Source organism: Halichoerus grypus, chromosome 12 (genome assembly GCF_964656455.1).
Source record: "Halichoerus grypus chromosome 12, mHalGry1.hap1.1, whole genome shotgun sequence".
Classification (NCBI taxonomy): Eukaryota; Metazoa; Chordata; class Mammalia; order Carnivora; family Phocidae; genus Halichoerus; species Halichoerus grypus.
In genome coordinates this window covers 22914594-22936828 of record NC_135723.1, presented here as the reverse complement: position 1 = coordinate 22936828, position 22235 = coordinate 22914594, and the positions used below count along the sequence as shown (strand labels likewise).

General features: G+C 39.6%; 1 protein-coding gene and 1 long non-coding RNA gene across 4 annotated transcripts in view; one reads left to right on the top strand and one right to left on the bottom strand.

Annotated features, from left to right (window-relative positions):
• RSBN1L (round spermatid basic protein 1 like) overlaps nucleotides 1-3468 on the bottom strand; it is a 69288-nt gene extending 65820 nt beyond the window's left edge. The window contains exon 1 of the mRNA XM_036100317.2: nucleotides 2856-3468. Within this exon, the coding sequence (XP_035956210.2) occupies nucleotides 2856-3429 (574 nt within the window). The 5' untranslated portion in view covers nucleotides 3430-3468. The remainder of the gene's footprint in view (nucleotides 1-2855) is intronic.
• Nucleotides 3469-3532: 64 nt separating this feature from the next.
• Nucleotides 3533-22235, top strand: part of LOC118528457 (uncharacterized) — a 134710-nt gene continuing 116007 nt past the window's right edge. For all 3 annotated transcript variants that reach the window (XR_013443103.1, XR_013443102.1, XR_013443104.1), the window contains exons 1-2: nucleotides 3533-4105; nucleotides 19282-19459. This is a non-coding gene — a long non-coding RNA (uncharacterized LOC118528457). The remainder of the gene's footprint in view (nucleotides 4106-19281; nucleotides 19460-22235) is intronic.

The following is a 22235-nucleotide window of genomic DNA, read 5'->3' as shown; positions in this document are numbered from 1 at the left end:
AGTTTTAAAAATCTAAAACATTTTGCACATTTTCTTTTTATAAGAAATAAATTTAACTTTTACATGATGACTCAGGCTATCATGGAAGTCAGCTACCGCACTATGACTAGATGACCTCACAGGTTTTTGGTGTGTAAGGCACCAACCCTTATGCTAAATGGGCTTAGACTGCTACGGTTTTGTGATTCTCTTGTTTTATCATTCTTAACTTTCAAATCTGTCAATGATCCTTACTCTATCTGGACTGATCCACTTTTTAATTGTTACAAGGTTAAAAAACAAATCATCATGTTTCTGACTCAAATAACATTTACTAAATGGCTTGCCAAGCCTTTTCATACACAGTTTCATTTAATACAAGTAATTCCTGTTAAGATGGTAGCCAATGTAAAAATTTAGCAGTTCTCACTAAAGACTTAAAAAAAAAAAACCTACTAGCATACAGGAACTCAACTGGTTAATGGAGTTGGGAGCTAGATTTTTTGGATGTCTGTTTGCCTTTTGAGGGAAGGATCTATTTTCTTTGCTTAGGTGTCTTTATAGCTCACTTCCTGTTCTGATTCAGCTTGTTCAATCAGCCAGCTATGGGATAAATGGGGTCACTGAACTATCCTCTGTGCTATCCATGAACTATCCAACTTAGAGCAACATTAGAAAGAGTTATATATCTAAAAAAACAGACATATCCACTAAGATTTTTTTTTTTTTAAGATAAGGCTAAGCCCAAGGTGGGGCTCGAACTCACTGACCGGAGATCAAGAGTTGCACGCTCCCGTGGCTGAGGCAGCCAGATGCCCCAACCACTCACTAAGATTCTTACATAAAGCCCAGAGAAACGGATTGTATTACAAATTAGAATTTTCATATTTATAATTACACTTATATTGAATGTATATAATTTTCTATTTTAATAACACTGTTGCTGAGGAATTTTCTTAATTGATTAAAACAGAACTTCAATTTAGTTAAAACTGAACTTTAGAAGGGTAATACTTCTTAAGATTTTCACCATTAACCATTAAGACACTGAAAAAAATCCTTTGATTTTTAGATTTTCTTCAGTAAAATAGCAGCATTTCTCTCAAAAAAAATGAAAATCTTACAATGGTGTTCATATTTAGTCACTACGAAGAAAAAAACCCTATAGAGGTCATGGAAAAACATGTTCCCCACATCCTAATGTAGAAGCTATCATTCCTCATATTAAGGCTTCATAAAATAATCTGTAGCCTTCGAAAGAAGAATTCTAAATGTAATTTAAAAAACTGGACAAATTTCTCTTTAACAGCCATTTCACATTAAGAGCCATTTTTATGCTCCATATTTTAAGTTAGACTTGGGAAAGAATGCTTATTTATTTTCAGCCATTCCAATACCCTGACAATGTTATACCCCACACTCACTTCCTCATTCAAAGAACTCAGAAGAATACACTGTTTACACATCCCAAATGAGACTAATACCAAGCTGCAAGCGCACAGACTTTCAAGCACTTTTTACTTTTAAAGGTAAGCATTAAAACGAAATAGCTTTAAAATACTAAGCACCTAAAATTCCAGACTAAAAGTAGTATAAGTTCCATCCTCAAAACCACTTTCCTAGAAGCAACACTCTCCAAAACTGAGAGAACTTTCCCCTGTGCCAGAGTACCTGATGGCTATGCTTAGTTGTCCAAGCTTTTCTAGAGGCAGAACAGCAGGGAAGAAGTAACCCTGCTACTACATACTCCTGTGCAGCATTTTAAAAAAATTGTGAAAACAGCCATTCTAATTCAAACATATAGAGAATTATTCATGATTTAAGCTACAATTAGATCAGCAATACTAAAACTGCTTGACATGTCATTTTTCCTCAAAAACACTTTCACAATACATTCTCAATGTATATTTATAATAAAGGTCACTATGTGCTTTAGGCTTTTGATCACATAAATAGCTAATTTTCAACCACTCTCCGTGTTGTACCACCGTCAGATCAACTGTGTATCAATAAATAAGCAGGTCCATCTATTTCAAATAAATACTTTCTGAAAATCATACGGCTAGCCTACATTTTAAAAGAAAATTGCCTAGCCCTGTCTGAAAAGGACCCTTATGAATTTGCCATTTTCTGATGCTAAAACATTTTGCAGTCACTTGATCTGGCAAAAAACACGTCAACGCTCCTGATTTTATCATTTGCTGCAGGAAAAAAGAATATGGCTGAAAATTCTTTCTGAAGGGTGGTGGTATTCCAAATAGGACCACTCAAAACACCTGAGAATACTGAGCGGTGCGGAGGGTGCAGGGAGGATACCTTATGAAACAGCACACTTCGGGCCCTGCACACTACCTCATTTCCCTAATAGGGATGAAAAGCTCAGGCCTCTGGTAGCTTCCAGCTGACGCCAATGCTCTCCACACCCCTTTTTTTGACAGGATTTTCTGGCGTTGGAGTCTGTGTCACAAATAACGAATTCTGTGATCACGTCTAAACGGTCTAATAATGAATCAAGCACCTTTTACAAGACCAAACCCTTCGCGATCCCCTTCCCTCCCATCTCCCTCCGTAGCCCAGCACACCTAGGCGGGTACTCTAGACCGAATTCTACAAATCTTGCAGCGCATTAACTGGGAGATAGAAACAATATAAAAAATAAGAGTTTCGGCCATTCCCCTCGCTGCAACCGAAATTACAGGCTCCATTTCCTGTCCCCAAGGGGACTGCAAAGTCGCCTGCTGAGAACGGGACGCCTCCCGCCCCCTCCAGGCTGGCGCCCGCGGCCCCCGCGCTCCCCCTGCCCGGGCCCCGCGGGCGCGAAGAGGTGGCGGGGACCCGCGGCGCCCTCCCCTCCCCCTCCCAGCGTCGGCACCCACCTCGCGGCAGCGGCTTCACCTCCCCGTTTTCCTCCCGGGCGGCCCCGCCGGCCTCGCCTGCCCCGCCGAGGCCGTGCCTCCTCCTTTCCTTCTCTCGCTTCTCCTTAGGTCGGCGCGGCTTGGCGTTGGCCGAGGAGGCGGCGGCGGGCAGCAAGAGATGGTGAGGCTGAGCGTGCAGCAGCGTAGGAGGGACCAGCAGTTTGCGCGGCACCGGCTGAGACGAGGAAGCGGAGGCTGAGGAAGGGACCGCGGAGCCAGCGGAAAAAGAGAAACTGCTCCGAGCAGAGGACGGGGACGGGGCAGCAGACAGACCGGGAAAGCTCCAAGACGCGGGGCTGCCATAGCTCTGAGGCGAAGGTGCCGCCAGCGGCTGCAGCTGCCTGCTGTTCCCGCCGTTGCCCCCCTCTCCGTTCAGTCTCCGCGGCGCCTTCCTCTCCTCAGTCCGGACCTTCTTGGCCGACAGAGGACCCGGTGGGTCCCGGAAGGCGGGCTGCAATTTGCCAAACGGTTCTTTCTCCGAGACGGCGGCGGCGGCGGCGGCAGCGCCGTGCACTGGGCTCGGCGGTTCCGCCATTTTGCGCTCCTGTTGTATTTACTCTCCTCCGCTCCCGGGCGCGGGGCAGGGGCGGGCCCTCAGCGAGGGGCGGGGGAGGGGCGGGGGAGGAGTGGAGCGGCCGGGCCATCGGCAGAGCCCTCTATTGGACGAGCCATGCTGAAGGATCCCTCTGGGAACCAACCAAAGGCGTCAATCTGGAGCCGAAGAGGCGGTATCGCCAAGCGGACCAGTTTTGGAGGTCAAAGCTCCGCGGGGCGCGGCTAGTGGTGGAGCGAACTGTGAGGGGAGGGTCTTCCACTTGTCGCCAGCGTGAACCCTGGTGCCGCGTGAGTGTCCGGAATGAATCTCCAACTCCGGACCCTCAACTCTGCCCCCGCCCAGGCGCGCTCGTCTCTGCTTCAACTTTGTCATGTGTCACTTTCTCTTCCTTTTATCCCCTGGGGTCCTTTTGGTCCCTCCCCGTCTCTTCGCGCTCAGAAAGCCGAATTTCGCTGATGCTTAGCTCAGAGAAGAAAATTTTGTGCGGAATTCAGTCCTTCCTTCTGTTAGGCAGCAGTCGTTGGATGGGAGGGACTAAAAATCACTTGGTATCCTGACAAGATCTGTTACTGTTGCTAAGATCGTCAACTCTAATGCTTTAAGGGAGGTAACTTCGTGCAAAGCCAGAACTTTCGGATTACTTCCGAGCTTGAAGGTAAGACTCCCTGGATAATTTTTCTTTTAAACTTTAGTGATACACTCTTAAAGATCTTAATTTTTTTGCAATTATTATAACTGAGGCTTGCTAAGAAAAATCCGTTAGCGATATTTATTGATGTTTGAAAAGCAAGGATTTTTTTAGGTGTAAAATGCGGTTAGCACCCTGAGTATTCAGTGCTTTATAAATGTGTATTTTGATTTCTAGCTTAGAAAATAAGGAATTGGGGGAGATGGGTTACAGTAACACGGTTGCAACCAAAGCGAGGAGCAAGATTTTAATTCAACTCAGGTCTCACATAAGATTAACAAGTCAAAGGAATAGATGTAAAAATAAAAGTAGTCAAATCAGGAAACGAGCAGTCGGAGAATATTCTAAATCCTAAAAGGAGCCCTATGTTACCTGTAACTTTTTAGAAAACAGAAGTAACTTTCCAGGATTGCCAATTCTTGTGACCTCACGAAGTTGGAATTTTTTATTTTGTTTTCCCTTTTTTGTTTGTTTAGAATACTTTGGAGTCAAAATTTAATAATGGACTTTTTTTTAGGTGCCTCAGATTTTTAAAGTAATGAAAGTATTTACTTCCTTTAATACCTTAAACGATGAAAGAAAGTGAAAACTTTGTGGTTGGAATTGACTGTCAGCATATGTCTTCATGAAAAGTAGTATTGTTGGAAGAGTGGACAGAGGATGGGGCTGGAAATCACTGGGTAGTAACTAGCTTTGTAACCTCAGTCACAGTGTTTCATCTGTCAGAACCTCTGTTTTATTTGAATAAATTCAATTACATGATCACTAAAGTCTCTTAGATGCTCTTAACTTCTGCCATATTCAAGAATCTTTTCAAAATCACACTGAAACCATTACAATTAAAATAGCCTCTTAATTGTTGACCCTCCAGATACATAAATGTATCTCATATACGTTAATATAGTACCTGGAAACTTGCACCATTTATTTTCTCATCACCCACATAGAAGTCTGGAAAATCCGACTTGGCCCAGCTAAAGTGTACTCTCACTCTCATGAATTTGTTTCTGCTTGCACTATAGTCCTTTATACTGTTATACACGCTTATCTGTCCTAACCCTAAATTTGCATAGCCTGGGCAGGAGTATGGCTTGGAGGCTCACATACTATGTGTCTAAATATTTAAGTTATAAATCAAGATAACAAACTATTATAAAAAATGTATTCTGGGACACCTGGCTGGCTCAGTCAGTGGAGCATGTGACTCTTGATCTCAAGGTTGTGAGTTTGAGTCCCACATTGGGTGTAGAGACTACTTAAAAAAATAAATCTTAAAAAAAGATAAAAATAAAAAATGTATTCTACTCTACCACCTTGACTGAAATAATAATCTGGAAGGCCAGGTTTAAATTTATAATTCTCAGACTTCTAGTGTTCTCAGCCAGATCCTGTTCTCTTCCCATTCCCAGCTTCTTCACCCACCACACCACAAGGGACCATGCATGTGTGCACCTAACATGTGCAAGCTTATGTCTGCATCCCTTCTTGCAAATACTGATGTGTAATCAGCAGCTCTGTCTGCCCTCTGATCTAGGCAGACATGGCCCCTTGATCTCCTGGACTTCTTGCTCTTTGCAATAGGAAGAGGATCCTTCCAGGTCTAAGGGCAATTCAGTTATCTGTTATCAGTGCTCAATTATCTGTTTTCTCTCCTGTGTAATCAGCCATCCCCTTTCAGCTAGATCAATCCTCATAACACTGAAGTAGGAGAGAATTCCCACCACTATCACCAATTCCTGTTGGCTTCATCTCTGCTACCACTAAAACCATCCACTTTTCTCCATGCCCATTGTTGGCACCCTATTCAAAGTACTATCCCTTCTCACCAGGATGACTATACTGGTCTTTTTTGTCATCTCTTTATATTCTTGTTTTCTCAGATCTGTTCTCCATTCTATCCAGAATGCTATTTTTAAAACCTAAATTTGATCATATCACTTTCCTTGCTTCAGACCTGCCAATGGCTTCTGTTGCTTTTAGGATAAAGAACAAACCCTTAATGTGACCCATCATGAACTAGTCCCTTCTTCTTCTGTATCAAGGTGAAAGCTCTTTAGTTTCTAGATTGCACCATGCTATCTTTCAACATAAGAATATTGCATATGTTGGGGCGCCTGGGTGGCTCAGTTGGTTAAGCATCTGCCTTCGGCTCAGGTCATGATCCCAGGCTCCTGGGATCGAGCCCTGTATCAGACTCCCTGCTCAGCAGGAAGCCTGCTTCTCCCTCTCCCTCTGCCTGCTGCTCTGCCTACTTGTGCTCTCCTATCTCTCTGTCAAATAAATAAATAAAATCTTAAAAAAAAAACACAACAATATTGCATATGTCGTTTCCACTGCCTGGAATGGTTTTCTCTTTACCTGATGCTTATATGATGGTTTGGATAATGAGCACAGTGTTGTAAGATACCATGAATACCTCCTGTATTTCTAACCTGCGTGACTTGATGGACAGTTGTACCATTCACTGCACTAGGAAACATTGGAAGTGTGACAAGTTTGGGCTGCTCCTTGACCTTGGACCTGATGAACATGAGGTGCCTATGAGAAAGCACGTCTTTTGGATCTCAGCTCAAGCCAAGTCTCAGTTGTTTGGAAAAGCCTACCTTTTCTTCTCCATCAAGACTAGATTCTTACCTTGTTTGTTCCTATTCTCTTTATCCCCATTTCTTTCGCTTTTGGTTGTTGTTGTCAGCTCACTGATAATCTCTCCCATCCCTTTTCATTCCCTTCTCTATAACAGCAGCTCTATTGAAAACATACTACCATATATCCTGCTTCTCCATCTTGTTTGAAACTCTGAGGACACAGTCTGTACATTTGAAAGTTGTTCCTTCTCTCTGAGCTGGGGATCACTTCCCCAGTTCTACATCACCGAATTTCAAGTTATTATTACTCTTTCAATATCATGCCAAAAGCCCTCCCTTCTATCAAATTTTTGTATTATGACTGTACCATCCTCCACTGACTTGCTGGTGATTTTGCCACACTTAATAAAGACTTTCGTACTTTGCTCATGTTCATCCCCTCTACCCTTCAGCCAACATTTTAACTGACCTCAGTGTCCATGCTAATGAGCCACCAAATATTCTTGCCTCTGTTTCTTCTTGGACTTGCATTTCCATTCCATTTCAGTCACAAATTCCAGTGGACCTTCCTTGATCCTTTTCATCACCCTTCCATCTCTGAAATCCTAAACTACAATGTTTTAATATTCAGGGTCCTCACTCCTCTATACCATGCCCTTGTCCTTTGACCTCAGGAGAACTCCCAGACTCTAGATCTTTCTTTTTCACCTAATTATGATTGCCAAATAAAATACAGGACACCCAGTTAAATTTGAATTTCAGATAAACAATGAATAAATTTTTAGTCTAAGTATGCCCCATACAGTATTTGGGACATATTTATACTAAAAAAAATATATTCTTTGTTTATGTGAAATTCAAGTTTAGGAGCTCCTGGGTGGCTCAGTCAGTTAAGCATCTGCCTTCAGCTCAAGTCATGATCCTGGGGTCCTGGGATCAAGCCCAGCATTGGGCTCACTGCTTAGCAGGGAACCTGCTTCTCCCTCTCCCTCTGTGCCTCCGCCCCTCCCCCCACGCTGTGCACTCTCCCTCTCAAATAAATTAAAATCTAAACAAAAAAAAAAAAAAAAATTCAAATTTAACCAGATGTCCCTTTTTAATTTTCTCAGTAGAGCTGATAGCCCTGCACTAATCTATCCTTTTTGTACTTTCTTCACTATCCTATCTAACCTAGAGCCTATGGTATGTAATTGGTACCAAACATTTGCTAGCATCTCAGTTCCTCACACTCTAATCCTCTTCATCTCTATGCTGCTGGTAACCCCTCTACCTGCTCTTCGTATCCAGCCTCCTGAGCATTGGCTCCCTCTTTTCCATTTAAGTGTTGGTGGTTCTTAGGTGTATGTCACTGCTCTTGATCTCACTTTGTACACTTCTGTGTGATATTATGCATCACAGTGTCTTCTGATAGCTCATAAATGCTGACACTTCCCAAGTTCCCTCCTGCCTTAACCTTGTACCTGATTACTGACTTATCCAGATGCCAAGTGGACGTCACCACCTTTGTAACCACAAGCACCTCAGAGTTCATGCCACCCATTTCCATCTTCCCATGTGTCATCTCCTACATTCCTTATCATTCAAGCTACAAACTGGGAATCTTCTTTGACTTCTTTTTTTCCCTCCTCCTCTACATTCAATCGGTTACTATCTCTAGTCAGTTTCTCTTCATTCTTGCTGCTGCTTCTTGCCTTCAGGCCTCAAGTCCGCTTGAGTTTTGTCAATGATTTCCTTACTGACTGGTCTCTCTGCCTTCAGTCTTCCATCTTCTAAACTGTCCTCCATGCTGCTACCAGAATTGTATTTCTAAAATGTAAACCTGATTATGCTTCAGTCTCTTCAGTAATTCCCTTTTGCATATGGAATAAAAGTCACACTTTTTAGTGTAGATATAAGCCATTCTTGATATATAACCCCAGCACTCCTATCTTTCTCATTCTCCTACAGCTTCCCTCTCTTTCATCTATTCTGAACCATTGTAATTGCCAAAAGAGTTGTACTCCATGTCCCTGTGTGCATTCTCTTTCCTCTGCCTGGAATACAATACTAAAGGTCTATTTACCCTTCAAGATTTAGTTCAAAAATCTCCCTTGTGTGGTGCTCCTGACTTGTCAGTCAAAATTGATCATGCCTTTGCACCATCATCATTCTGCGTAGGATCATTTAACACACTGGTCTCTGCTTCTAGCCTGTGAGCTCCTCTATGGTAGGGATAATGCAGTATTTATGTTTGTGTGCAGAGTATCTGGGATATAGTCAGTGCTCAGTAAATGTATGTTGAAAATAAGTATATAAAGTGCAGGTTTGTGATCTTTATGGTAAGAGGGGACCCGGGTTTACAAACTTGAATGTGAAATGGTTTTGGAAGGCTAAAAAGTAATAAAAATAAGGCAGGATGAATGTAATATAATAAGAAGTGGTGAGGACTATGGAAAACTGGGAATACATGCTTTATCTACAAGGTACATTTGCTTCTCAGCTCTAGCTGATTGTTCCCATATGAAAATGAAGTGGACCTACCTGCTAAATATGTAGATTTTTTTTTTAATGTGAAGTTTCCTAAGAAGCTGTGTAAGCCAAACAGAATTTATCTGTGGGTCATTGTAACCCAGTCTGACTTCTGATGTAGAAAAGAATAGCTTAGTTTGGGTCAGGTACCTTTTGAGAGTTTTGTTTGTTTGTTAATCCACAATCCTACCTTTGTCAGTTGCTGGAATGGATGCTAAGCAAATAAAAGTGGTCCTTGAACAGCACAAGTGTCAACTGCGTGGGTCCACTTACATGAGGATTTTTTCAATAAATACAATACTCGAAATGTATTTTCTCTATCTTATGATTTTCTTCATAACAGTTTCTTTTTTCCAGCTTACTTTTTTATAAGAATACAATATATAATACAACATACAAAAAATGTGTTAATTGACTTATTGTTAAGGCTTCTAGTCAATGGTAGGCTATTAGTAGTTAAGTTTTGGGGGAGTCAAAGGTTGTATGCAGATCTTTGACTGTGCACAGCACCCCTAACCCCTGCATTGTTCACAGGTCAACTTATACTCAGACTTCCATCCATGATAAGTGTTTGTTAGCAGTGCTTCAAGCTGCCCTCTGCACGTCTTAGAATCTGCTTTCTCTATACATGATGCCCTCCAGTATTCCTGAGCTGAACTACGTTTTCACTCTTTTTCACTCTACAGGTATACTATCCTCTGGCTTTGTCCACATTCCGGACACCCTTGGATAAAGGTCCTTGTGCTTTATAAAACCCTGTATGAACCTTAAAGACATCTCTTTTACCCATCTGGCTTGGACATCTCAAAGTCCTGCCTCTACCACATTGACCTGCTCATTTTTATGTGTCTTTCTGACTTGAGTTATCACTTGTAAAGAGTGGTTCTGTGCTTTAGGAAAGCCTGACCTTTTCAACTACACTTTGTCAGTTCTAATTTAGTCCACATCTAGTACAGGGGCCAGCAAACTTGTTTTTAAAGGGTCAGGTAGTAAATATTTTAGGCTTTGCCGACCACATGGTCTTCCTAGCAACTACTGCTTGTTGCCGAAAAGCAGCCATAGACAGCATGTAAAGAAATGGGTGCAACTGTGTCCCAGTAAAACTTCATAAAATTAGGAAGCAGGCTAGATTTGACCTGCAAGACATAGTTTGCAGACTCTTGCTGTAGGATTTTGATTTCCACCTTGAGACCATGTGAAAAGATTGTTGAGCATCTCATGCCACACTCCTCTTTGCTCATGCTGCATCAGCCACGCTAGCATTCTCTCTGTTCCTTGATCATGCCCATCCTGTCTGAGACCCTTTGCCCAAGCTGTTTTCCCTACCTGGAATGCTTCCTCCTGCCCACCCACAACTCTCTTTTCTTGCAGATGTCATAAGGCCTTCTGACCATTCTTAGGTGGCTCTCTTTTCATTATTCTCTATCATAGTACTTTCTTTCAGAACACCTATCACTGTTTGTAATTATTTTACAATTATTTCTTTACTTTTTATCGTCCGTCTCCCTCAGTAAATAGTAAGCTCCATAAGGACTTTTTCATTCACTCTTATTCACCTATGTATCTGTTGAATCTAGTAAAATGCCTTGTATACATTAAACACTCAACAGATGTTTATTGGATATATCAGTATCGATAAATCAGTCAGTGACTCAGCCTGTATTATGATTTGCCAATGTAATTGTTTTCACCAGAAACTGATAGAATAGCAAAGGTATATCCACCAAAAAAAAGTCAAAATTTTAGCTTTCTAACGAACCAAGTTATGACTGCATGTGGGTTTCAGTCATGGTCACTGTTTCTTAGTGTATTTTTACATAGATACATTGAAAATTAGTACAACTAGGGGCCTGGCTGGCTTAGTCCGTAGAGCATGAGATCCTTAATCTCAGGGTTGTGAGTTCAAGACCCACATTGGGTGTAGAGCCTATTTAAAGCAAAAATTTTTTTTAATTTAAAAAAAAAAAGAAGAAAGAAAATTCATACAACTAGAATGCCATTCTATAGCTTTACCCCCAAAGGTACAGAATAGCTCCAGCTGCAGATCTGAATAGGTAAAACAACACCAAGTTTATAGCATGAGATTTTATGTGGTATTATGCCTCCATAGGGATGGTCAAGGCTATAAGAAAAACACTGATAAAATCCTGTCCTTTAGGGGAGCCTGGGTGGCTCAGTTGGTTAAGCATTTGCCTTCGGCTCAGGTCATGATCCTGGAGTTCTGGGATTGAGCCCCACACCAGGCTCCCTGCTCAGCAGGGAGTCTGCTTCTCCCTCTGCCCCTCACCCCGCTCCTGCTTGCTTTCTCATTCTTTCTCTCTCTCAAATAAATAAATCTAAAAAAAAAAAAAAAAAAAAGAATTCCTGTCCTTTAGGAAGAAAGGTCTGTTTGGGTAATAGATGAGGTAGTGACAGGACTAAGAGGGTCAGTTCGATTCTTTGATAGCTGTCTTCAGAACCTGGAGTTAAGCAACTCTGAATAAATTTCAAAAAGAACTCTATTAAAGTAGAACAAAACATAGTATCTAAAGCTAGTCTCCGTATTCATCTGAAAACCTTCTGTTGTACTATTGGAGTAAAAAGCTTTTAGATCAACATTGCATCTGTCCAAACATAACCCTGTTAAAAAAAGTATTGGAATTAACTTCAGAAAAGGAAATTTACGAAGCTGCATGACATTACATTATCGCCCTTTCTATTAGCAAATAAGATTTCTGTCAAGTTTGAAGTCCATGTATACATATATGACAAGAACCCACTGAACCATAGATTCATCATCAATTTCTCTGGCATACCAACACTGGGCTCTGTAATGATTATGTAAATCCCTTCCCTCACCCTGATTATAATCATTAAATATAGGAAGTAGAAAAGAACCATTTGAGATCCCAGGGTTGAAATATATTATAGTTGTAAATAGGAGTGTTGCATATGGAAATAATTAAAATAACTGTGGTTAAAAAAATAAAAGGTATTCAATTATTATTAGAATTACAAGAAAAAAATTAAAGCACCTAAATAGCATTTAGTTAGCCATATGGTATCCAATATAAAAAATATATATATATATATATTTTTTAAAGATTTTATTTATTTGACAGAGAGAGAGATAGCGAGAGCAGGAGCACAAGCGGGGGAGTGGGAGAGGGAGAAGCAGGCTTCCCGCTGAGCAGGGAGCCCGATGTGGGACTCGATCCCAGGACCCTGGGATCATGACCTGAGCCGAAGGCAGACGCTTAACGACTGAGCCACCCAGGCGCCCAATATAAAATATTTTTTAAAAAAATAAAGAATGGGGGCGCCTGGCTGGTTTAGTCGGTAGAACATGACTCTTGATCTCAGAGTTGTAAGTTCTAGCCCCACGTTGGGTATAGAGATTACTTAAAAATAAAATATTTTAAAAATAAATAAATAAAAATTTAAAAAAATAAAGGATGGATATGGGGACACTGGGAGAGAATTATCTGTTAAATTCAACTGCCACTATCAGTTCCATTGGATGTCTCAAAAGCATTTCAGATTTATCATACAGCTCCTGCTCACAATATTTTACAGATTCCTCCTCTCCTCAAGCATTGTTAATGGTGGAAGCCCTCAAGTTTCAATTCAAGGACCCTTTTTTCCCCCCGTCACATTATTCTTTTTTCTGGCCAATCTCAAAATGCCATAACTTCAATAAATTGGTTTTATAGTAACAGCTCCCCAGTGGACATCTCTAAACCTGATTGCTCCTCTGTGTTTGTGACGTAACTACTCATCTTCCACATATATGTCAAAAACACCTCAAGCTCAGCATGTCCGTGGCAGAGATGGCTAGTATATGTTTGCCCCTCTTCTTCCTTACTACTTGAACCTTTATTTCATTTAGTTTGCAATGTGCCTAGCTTAAATAGAAAAAAATAGCCTGTCCAATCTCCCTTACTTTTGGAGATGCCAGTGATGTGGTGGAAGTCTTTGGGTAAGGTTTTCAGGAAGCTCTTTTAGGGGTGGGAAGAGGCGCTTAGCCTATTTTCCCTTCTCCCTTTCTCTCCTGCCTGGAACTTGGGCTTGGGTAAGGGGAAAAAAGAAAGGGCAGTAACTGGTCAAGATTGAAAGCTTTCAGCTGTATATATATATATATATATTTTTTTTTTTTATTTAACATTTTAGGTGAGTTGAATTCTCACCTCTTAACCAGTAATATCGTTTTCGAGCAAATATGAGCCACCCACTTGTTCAACACAACCTTCTTTCCAGTTTGAGTATGTACTCAAGTTCAGCGGAAGGAGAGCAAAGTAGGGGAAAGTGAAGTTGAAAATTGTAAGGGAGGGAGTGGCCCATAGTTTAAAGGCTTCATTGAAGAACCAGGAGCAACCACAAAGCAGGAAGAAGGTATAAAGAGTAAAAGGAGCCAAATAGAGTAAACAGAAAGCATCCATAAATGTTTCTTTTGGAGTTAATTTTGCTGCCAGAACTTTTATATGGAAGGACATCACATCACTTTAGAAAGGGATAGGAAGCCTATAAAATGTATGACAGGAGGCTTATTCAATGTTGTAAAGCTCTAAAAAGAAAAGCATGTTTTGTTGTCCTACTCAGTTCTCTGGGAAGAAGGAGCTATTTTAGCTAATAACTGGTGGGTAGAGGGTAAAGTATACTATCATGAAACCTAGGTGTGGCAAAGAGGTGTAAAGAAAAATGACAAGCTCATAGAATGTCTGGATTGAAAAACGAACCCGTACCCAATTTGTGAATTTTCTTTACCACATATCCTTTCCTTTCTTCTTGAACAGGAACACTTCGCCTCCAGAATAACTGTTCTCTCCTTCATAGTTTCAGCCAGATCATCACTGTGGCTAGAAGTGTAACACTTACTGAGTGCTTCATATAAGCCTCATGTTTGTGGACATTTCACCTCATCCCATGCTCTGAAAAGTTTTCCAGGGCCCTTTTCAAAACTGAACTGGAATTACACATTCATTCTGACTCTAAACCAGTTTTCTTTCTAATATGTCCTATCTTGCAAGGGGAAGCAGAAATCTAAAGCATCAAAATTTTAAATTCAAACATTGACCAGGCCTTTTTAGAAGTTTCAGTTAATTAAATTGCTATATTCAGAAAATAGGCATTCAAAAAAGATGCAGTGTTCCTTAGGGCACTGGTGCTTTTATCTCCTAAAAAAAATAGGCCAGGATTATTTCTAGGGGAAGGAGTGAGAATGGGAGAGAGTAGGGAAGACCAACAGACCTATAGAAACAGTGGCCTCAGCTTCCAGAGACACTTTATAATTCAGTTGCCCAGAGAAAGTCTGGGTAAGCTGAACATCCTGAAGCAGGTCTAACAGATTCCAAGGGGAGGGGGGGATGACCCACAGTTAGAAGAAAAGAGTTTTGTGCAAATACTGTACCTAGAGCCAGGAAATTTCAAAGCTATGACTGTCACGAAGTTATCATTTCATCATTTTAGTTTCACAGATTTTACTTTGAAAAGCTTTTCTGTATAATTTATTTACAGGGCCATGAAATAACATGTATCTTGCCTTAGATTCAAGTGCTGGCTCTTGATTCCCCTCAGATGAATTAGTACTTCTCTATCTTTGATTGAAAAATAGATGTAACTTTAAACAGTTAAAGAACCATCAAATAAATAACCACTTTTTAACTTTTAAATCTAACTCAAGCTGTGATTAAATCTGCTTACATTATAATTCCTATTTTTTTTTTTTTTAAGATTTTATTTTTAAGTAATTGCCACACCCAACATGGGGCTCAAACTCCCAACCGTGAGACCACGAGTCGCAAGCTTCACCAACTGAGCCAGCCAGGTGCCCCTGTAATTCCTATTCTTAGGATTGTAATCCTGGTCTTTTCCCCATATTTAATTTTTTTTTTAAGATTTTATTTATTTATTTATTTATTTGAGAGAGAGAGAGAGAGAGAAACAGCATGAGAGGGGAGAGGGTCAGAGGGAGAAGCAGACTCCCCGCTGAGCTTGGAGCCCGATGTGGGACTCTATCCCAGGACTCCGGGATCATGACCTGAGCCGAAGGCAGTCGCTTAACCAACTGAGCCACCCAGGTGCCCCTCCATATTTAATTTTAATGCATGAAAAATTCAAATTCTATACTATTGTCACTGGGAGTTTTACATCTATTAGGGAAAGAGGACAGAAAAAGGAAGGTACAAATCTAGTCCCTAGAAACCTTGAATACCAAGGCCCAAAACCTGGGATCAAAGTTTGCCATATCCAGCCTTGCCAACATAGATGCATAAGTCTGAGTCCCAAAGAGGAGAAACTCTCTTTTTGTAAAGTTATTTTAACTTGGGTGGAGTTTGCCTTGAAGGCTTAATCTTGCCACCTGGCTTCACAAATACCAGCAGTGTCCCTTGCTCATCACCTTGATCTAGGTCAGAAGTGTGAGGAGTATGGACGTTCAGTCTCTTCAACTTGTTCACAGTGAACTCTCAGTACAGAGGCACAGGTATTAGAGTCACACAAGTGCTAAATACCAAGGGAAGTGCTTCAGTGATTATCATAGGAAAATAAGCCCAAAGTAAAGCAGCACCAGGATAAACAACAGGTATATGGTCATAATGTGTTATGCTTATAAATGAATAAATAACTTAGTTGAGATTCAATACTACTTCTGATACTCTAGGTAGAGGCATTAAACAGAAAAAGACAAATAAATATATTAGCAGCAAATGATAATAGATTTGTTTGAAGATGTAAAGGACATCATTATTTTATTTCTATTGGCATACTAATAATGTCTGTTTTCACTCTATAAATAATTAAAAATATAAATCCTATTTATATCAATTCACATTGCCTCTTCTGCCCCCCAGAATAATCTCTCATGTTTTTGATGATATGTTTAGTAATTTTTTTAAATTTTTTTGCTAACCAGTGATGTTATTATTTTCTACAGTCTCTTTATTCCTTGGTATACTACCACTTATGTTAGAGGTGCTTCTCTTACTACATTTTATGGATTCCCTTTTTTAGTTTATTTTCAAGTAATTATTAGCTAGTCTGCTTTTTCTTATTTTCCATGTACATTGTGTCCAGTTAGCAAATGCTTATTTTTTTAAAGTTTTTATTTAAGTAATCTTTATACCCCACATGGGGCTCGAACTCACAACCCCCAGACTGAGTCGCCAGGCACCCCAAGTTAGCAAATACTTATTAAGCATGGTCCCAGGCAGTAGACTAAGTTCTGGGAATATAGCAGTAGACAAAGCAGACATGGTCCCTGTCCTCATCGAGCAGACGTTACTTTCTAGTCACAAAATACGTTTCCAATAAGCCTTTCGTTGGTGCTTCGTTATTCAAGACTATTGTTTCATTTGTTACTCATTTATTCATACAACAAACAGTATTGAGTATCTGTATGTACCCAGCACAGCATGACGATATAATTAAGAAGATAGACATAACAGGGGTGCCTGGGTGGCTCAGTCAGTTAAGTGTCAGACTCTTCATTTCGGCTCAGGTCATGATCTCAGGGTCATGAGATCAAGCCCCACATGGGGCTCTGTGCTCAGTGCAGAGTTTGCTTGTCCCTCTCCCTTCTCTCCCTCCTTTCCCTGCTCCTCCCACCACTTGTGCATGCTTTCTCGCTCTCTCTCTGTGTCTCTAAAATAAATTTTTAAAAAAGACATAATAGATAAATTCAAGCACTGTGGTTAAAATAATGAAGTGGTAGCATGAACTATGTACATTGAAGACAGAAAAGGCAGATCAACAGCTCTAGCTGGAGAAACAGGGAAAAGCATCCTGGAGAAGATAATATTCAAGCCGATTAAAGATTAGTAGGCAAAGAAGATGGAGAAGGACTTTTGAGGCTGAGGAAAGAGCATTTGGAAAAAGATAAAGAACCATGTGTTCGATGTGATATTCTCTGTAAGTTCATTGTAGTTCAAGTATAAAGGACATGAACTATCATAAAAGGAGAGGAGTTTCTCAAATGGGCTAAAGCCAGATTGTGAAAGGTGTTGCTTGCGACTGCCTTGGCATGCTGAAGAGTCAGTGAACACATCTTACTAACTTAACTTAAGGGCTTTAATGAGGAAGAGTGAAAAATGTTCACATAACTGTGTTTCACTTCCTGCTAATTGCTCATGGTTTCACCAGGTACTGCTTCCTGACTTTAGCTGAATAGTTCTGCTTGCCATATAAGACTCGTTTGCCTTTTGACTATCTGTGTGATACTTAAACACTATTCCAGTTATCACAGCTTTTTTTATTATTATTATTCATTTTAGAGAGAGGGGCGGGGAAGGGCAGAGGGAGAGGGAGTGAGAGAATCCCAAGCCGACTCCGTGCCCAGCACTGAGCCCAGTGCAGTGCTGATCTTACGACCCCAAGATCATGACCTAAGCTGAAACCAAGAGTCGGATGCTTAACCAACTGAACCACCCAGGCACCCCTCACAGCTTTCTGCAAACCAAATAATAATAGGAAAATTTGAAATTCTGAAATTAGATTTATTTTTGCTCTTACTAAAAAATCATTGGAATTTAAAATGTCATATTCACTTTACACAACTAATGTCTTCATTTAGCTGTCTTATTTATATTCATATTTATGACTATTTACTTTTTTTATTTGAAAGCATAAAAGTACTTTGAAAGTAGAATCATTAAATACTTTGGTGTTGGTTGTAAAACAATATTTAGGTAGCTTCTTTCTTTTTCTCTATTTTTAAAAATTAAATGTCTATTTTGAAGAGATATTTGCCACACATATAGATGCCAAAGGAGAGAAGAATGGTTTAAAATACTGTTAAACTAGGGACGCCTGGGTGGCTCAGTCGGTTAAGCATCTGCCTTCGGCTAAGGTCATGATCCCAGGGTCCTGGGATCAAGTCCCCTATCAGGCTCCCTGCTCAGCTGGGAGCCTGCTTCTCCCTCTGCCTGCCTCTCTCATGCTCTCTGACAAATAAATAAATAAAATATTTTAAAAAATGAAATAAAATAAAATACTGTTAAACTAAAGCCAATGAAACTTAAATCAATGGTTATTCTTACAGGAGGGATCAAGTCAATACTTATCCTATTCTTGAAAAGGAATATCTGAAAGTGGACTGTTAGTGGTGTTAAAAGTAAGACTTTCCTTAATTTCAAGAAGCATATATTAAGCACTTATATTGTGCCAAACTCCGTTTTAGTCACTGGAAATACAAAAATGGATAAAACACAATTCCTGCTCTCAGTAGACTTACTGTCTAGTGAAATGTTAAGTTGAAACACATGAAATTGCTTTGTTTTTTTAGGTCAAAATGGTCAAACACCAGTTCAGCCTAACATGTATATGTGAACAGAGATTTGCCATGATAGAGACAGGAACGAGGTACTACTACATGCACCGAGAAAGTGCTTCATGCTGCCTAGAGCACTCAGTGAAAGCTTCCCAAAGGAGATGACATTTGAGCTGAGTTTTAGAAAATGATTGGGAGTTCACTGTGTATTTCCAGGAAGCAAAGAGAATGAGGGCATTCCAGAAATAGGAAAGAGCATGTGCAGAGTCGTTGAACCGAGAATGAGCCTCGCACATGTGGGAAACTGCAAATAGTTCAGACTGGTTGGTATGCCAGATATGTCCCCTGGGGGTGACAGGAGACAAGGCAGGTAAAGTAAGCAGAGGGCAGAGGGTTGGGTGTGGTAAGCCAAAGAGCTTGATTTTATCCTTGAAGTTGGTGAGATGTATGTAACCCAGAGAGTGTGTGAGGCAATCTGTCAGGGTTCAGAAAGAAAATATTACCACTTATATTTCTACCTTTGCCTTATCTTTTTAAATTTTCCAATTAAACAGGGGTTATAATGCATGTAATTCCTAATGCAGTAGTGGATGTAAATAATTTATGAATAAGTAAATATGCATGTATTATGGTATGTTATGGGTTGAATTGTGTCCCCCCACAATTCATGTTGAAGTCCTAACCCCTAGTATCTCAGAATATGACTTTATTTGGAAATAGGGTCATTGCAGATGTAATCAGTTAAAATGAGATCACACCAGAGGAGTGTGGGCCCCTAATCCAATATAACTGGTGTCCTTATAAAATAGAGCACGCCACATGAAGATGAACGCAGACATTGGGTTGATGCTTCTACAAGCCAAGGAAGTCCAAGATGGCCAGTGTACCCTCAGAAGCTATGGGAGAAGCATGAAACAGATCTTTCCCTCACTGCCATCAGAAGGAACCATTCGTGCTGCAGAATCATGGATTCTAACCTCCAAAACTGTGAGATGATTTTCTATTGTTTAAGCCATCCAGTTTGTGGTACTATGTTATGGCGGCTTTCAAAAACTAATACATGGTGCATGGTCAAAAAGTTTGGAGACCCCAGTTAGAGAATGAGAGCCATTGAAGAGTTGATTTATGTTTAAGAGTCCACATTATTGTATGTACTCTCTGTATTTAATAATTTATTTTAACTCGAAGAGATTTCTTATCTTCCCAGCACTTACTCTATTTCTTAAAGCCATTATAGTTGGAAAAGAATCTGTTCACATTTGTGTTTGGTGTAGTTTATGTTAGAGTAGGAAGGAATTAGGAAATATTTGACCTTTAGTTCAAAGCAGGGTGGTGATATGCAACAGTTTTAGTGGGGAAAAAATTTATGTTTAAGAACCCCATTACGCAGAGGTGGAGCCAAAATCAGAAATAGGGTCCTACCAACAGAACTCATAGCTGTGAAAAGTCTGATAGTGTATCATCGGTGCAAGGAGGACTGTGGGCAATGCATGTGTTATTCTGGCTGTGTTAATCTTCAAGTGCTAAAGACAACCAGTCCTTTTTATACAAGTTATACCTTAGTCATGTGCCTGAGGTTCCAAAATAGTATGATTGAGAGAGTTCTCAAGGCCAGAGGTAACACCTTAAACTCAGATGTAAGTCTTTGGAACCTGTGTGTGGGTCTACAAAGTCCAGAAGTCAGCAATACGTTAATTATATTACTTAATACTAACTAATATATTAATGTAAAAACCAGGTCAGTAATATATTAATTAACATATTAATAAATTATTGTGTTTATATATTAACACAAAATATATTTACATATTAATGCAATTAACATATATATAAATATTTTTGGGTTTTTTGTTATTTTAGGTCTTTGTAGGCCATGGAATATTTGATCATTTCTGGTGTTATTTATGCAAGTCAACTAAAGCATTTTGAAATAGTACTACTTTTCTGAAAACTCAAATGTATTTGTAATAGCTCTGTCATCCTTTAGACAAATAGTTTTTAGACTTTTTAAAGTAATAGAACGCTTTCTTAAAATAAACGTCTATGTGGAAGCCCAATATGCCATAACTGCATTAGTAGTTTACCCATCATAGAGGACTGGCCATTTGTAAAGTTCTATATTTTGTGGATATATTTTCAATATTCACTGTAATTTGCTAGCAGAATGAGAAGGAATTTATATAGAAGAGGATAATAAATATGCTACTGACCTATGATCATAGAGCTTGTGCTTGGTGTAGCTTTCCAGTGGTGGGACTACATTTATAAATCCCATCCATCATCTCTAATTCGGTCCCCTTTGTAACCAGCACGGCAGTCTGTGACCTACAGCTACTTGGTCCAGAATATAATGTCTACTGTCCCAGAGAAACAGATTTCTCATAAGGGACTTCCTTTTCCAGCTTCCACCACTGTTCTTTTAACAGTTTTTGTTTTTGCGCTATTCATTTTAACTACACTTTGCCACCTTTGGACTCTAATAGACTCAAAAACCTGTTTGTCCAGTTTGGTACATGTTTGTTTGTTTGTTTTCCTCACTCATGACTTATAATCATATTGCTGTAGGCTGATAAGTATTTGGAACTATATATACTTTTTATATGTTTAGATTGTTACAAAAGCTAGCACCATATGGAGAAGTTGGGGATAGCAGTGGAGTCTTTCAGAATTAGAGTTTTTGCCTTCATGGTATTTATCAAATGGCTCATTTTTTAAGAACAAGATAGGTCAGGTAGCCAATCTGACTGCCAGTAAATTACAATTCAGACTTTTCTACCTTTTTCTAAAATGTACATATAAAAGGATAGAAATAATAGGCTATAAGTGGTCATCAGTGAATCTTTTCAATAAAAATATACCCAGAGTCTGTATTCCTTTTTTGTGGTTGTTGAAGTATAATCAACATACAGGGTTATATTAGTTTCAGGTGTACAATATAATGATTTAACAATTCTATATATTACTACCCAGAATCTTGTATCAAATGTTTTTTGAGCCCCTACCATGTGCTCATTATGCTAAGTTTTAAGTATACAGTGACAGACTAAATGAACATGATCCTGGCCTCATGGGATAAATATATTACAAACACATACAGACACACACTAAATATATATATATGTATATATATATATACACACACATACATATATAATATAATATAATAATAAAATGCAGTAATATAATACTCTGATACAAGTTATGAGGGAAATAAACAGAGTTCTTAAGTGGGAGGAGAAGAAGCTATTTTAAATAGAACAGTCAGAAAAGGAATGAGAAGTGAAAAGAAAGCATTCTAGGCAAAGAAAATAGCTTGTGCAAAGGCCCTGAGGCCCAGTAAAGTACTGGGCTTATCAAGGAATGGGACCTTAAGTTCCCTGGGGAAAAATGTTTTTTCTTTTGTCTAGAACAATGTATGTTACATAACAATCACTATAGAAATATTTGTTTACAACTGAATGAGTATCTGTATACTTAGGATTTAGTGAGTACAAGTTGAGGTTGAAGAAGTAGGAAAGGACCGGACCATGCCAAGCCCTGTTAAAAATTGGGATCTAATTTACATTTTATAAAGATCACTTACAACTGTAAGGAATTGTTTGGTAGAAGAAGGGAAACCCAAAACTGGAAGAAGAGAAATCAGGTTTGTGATGCAGTGGCGGTAGTGACAGGTAGACTAGAGAAATCAGTAAATAACTGAATGTTAGAGCCAAGGTCAATGGGTTTAACTTCCTACCCACTTCACCTCTTCAGCAGCTTAGCA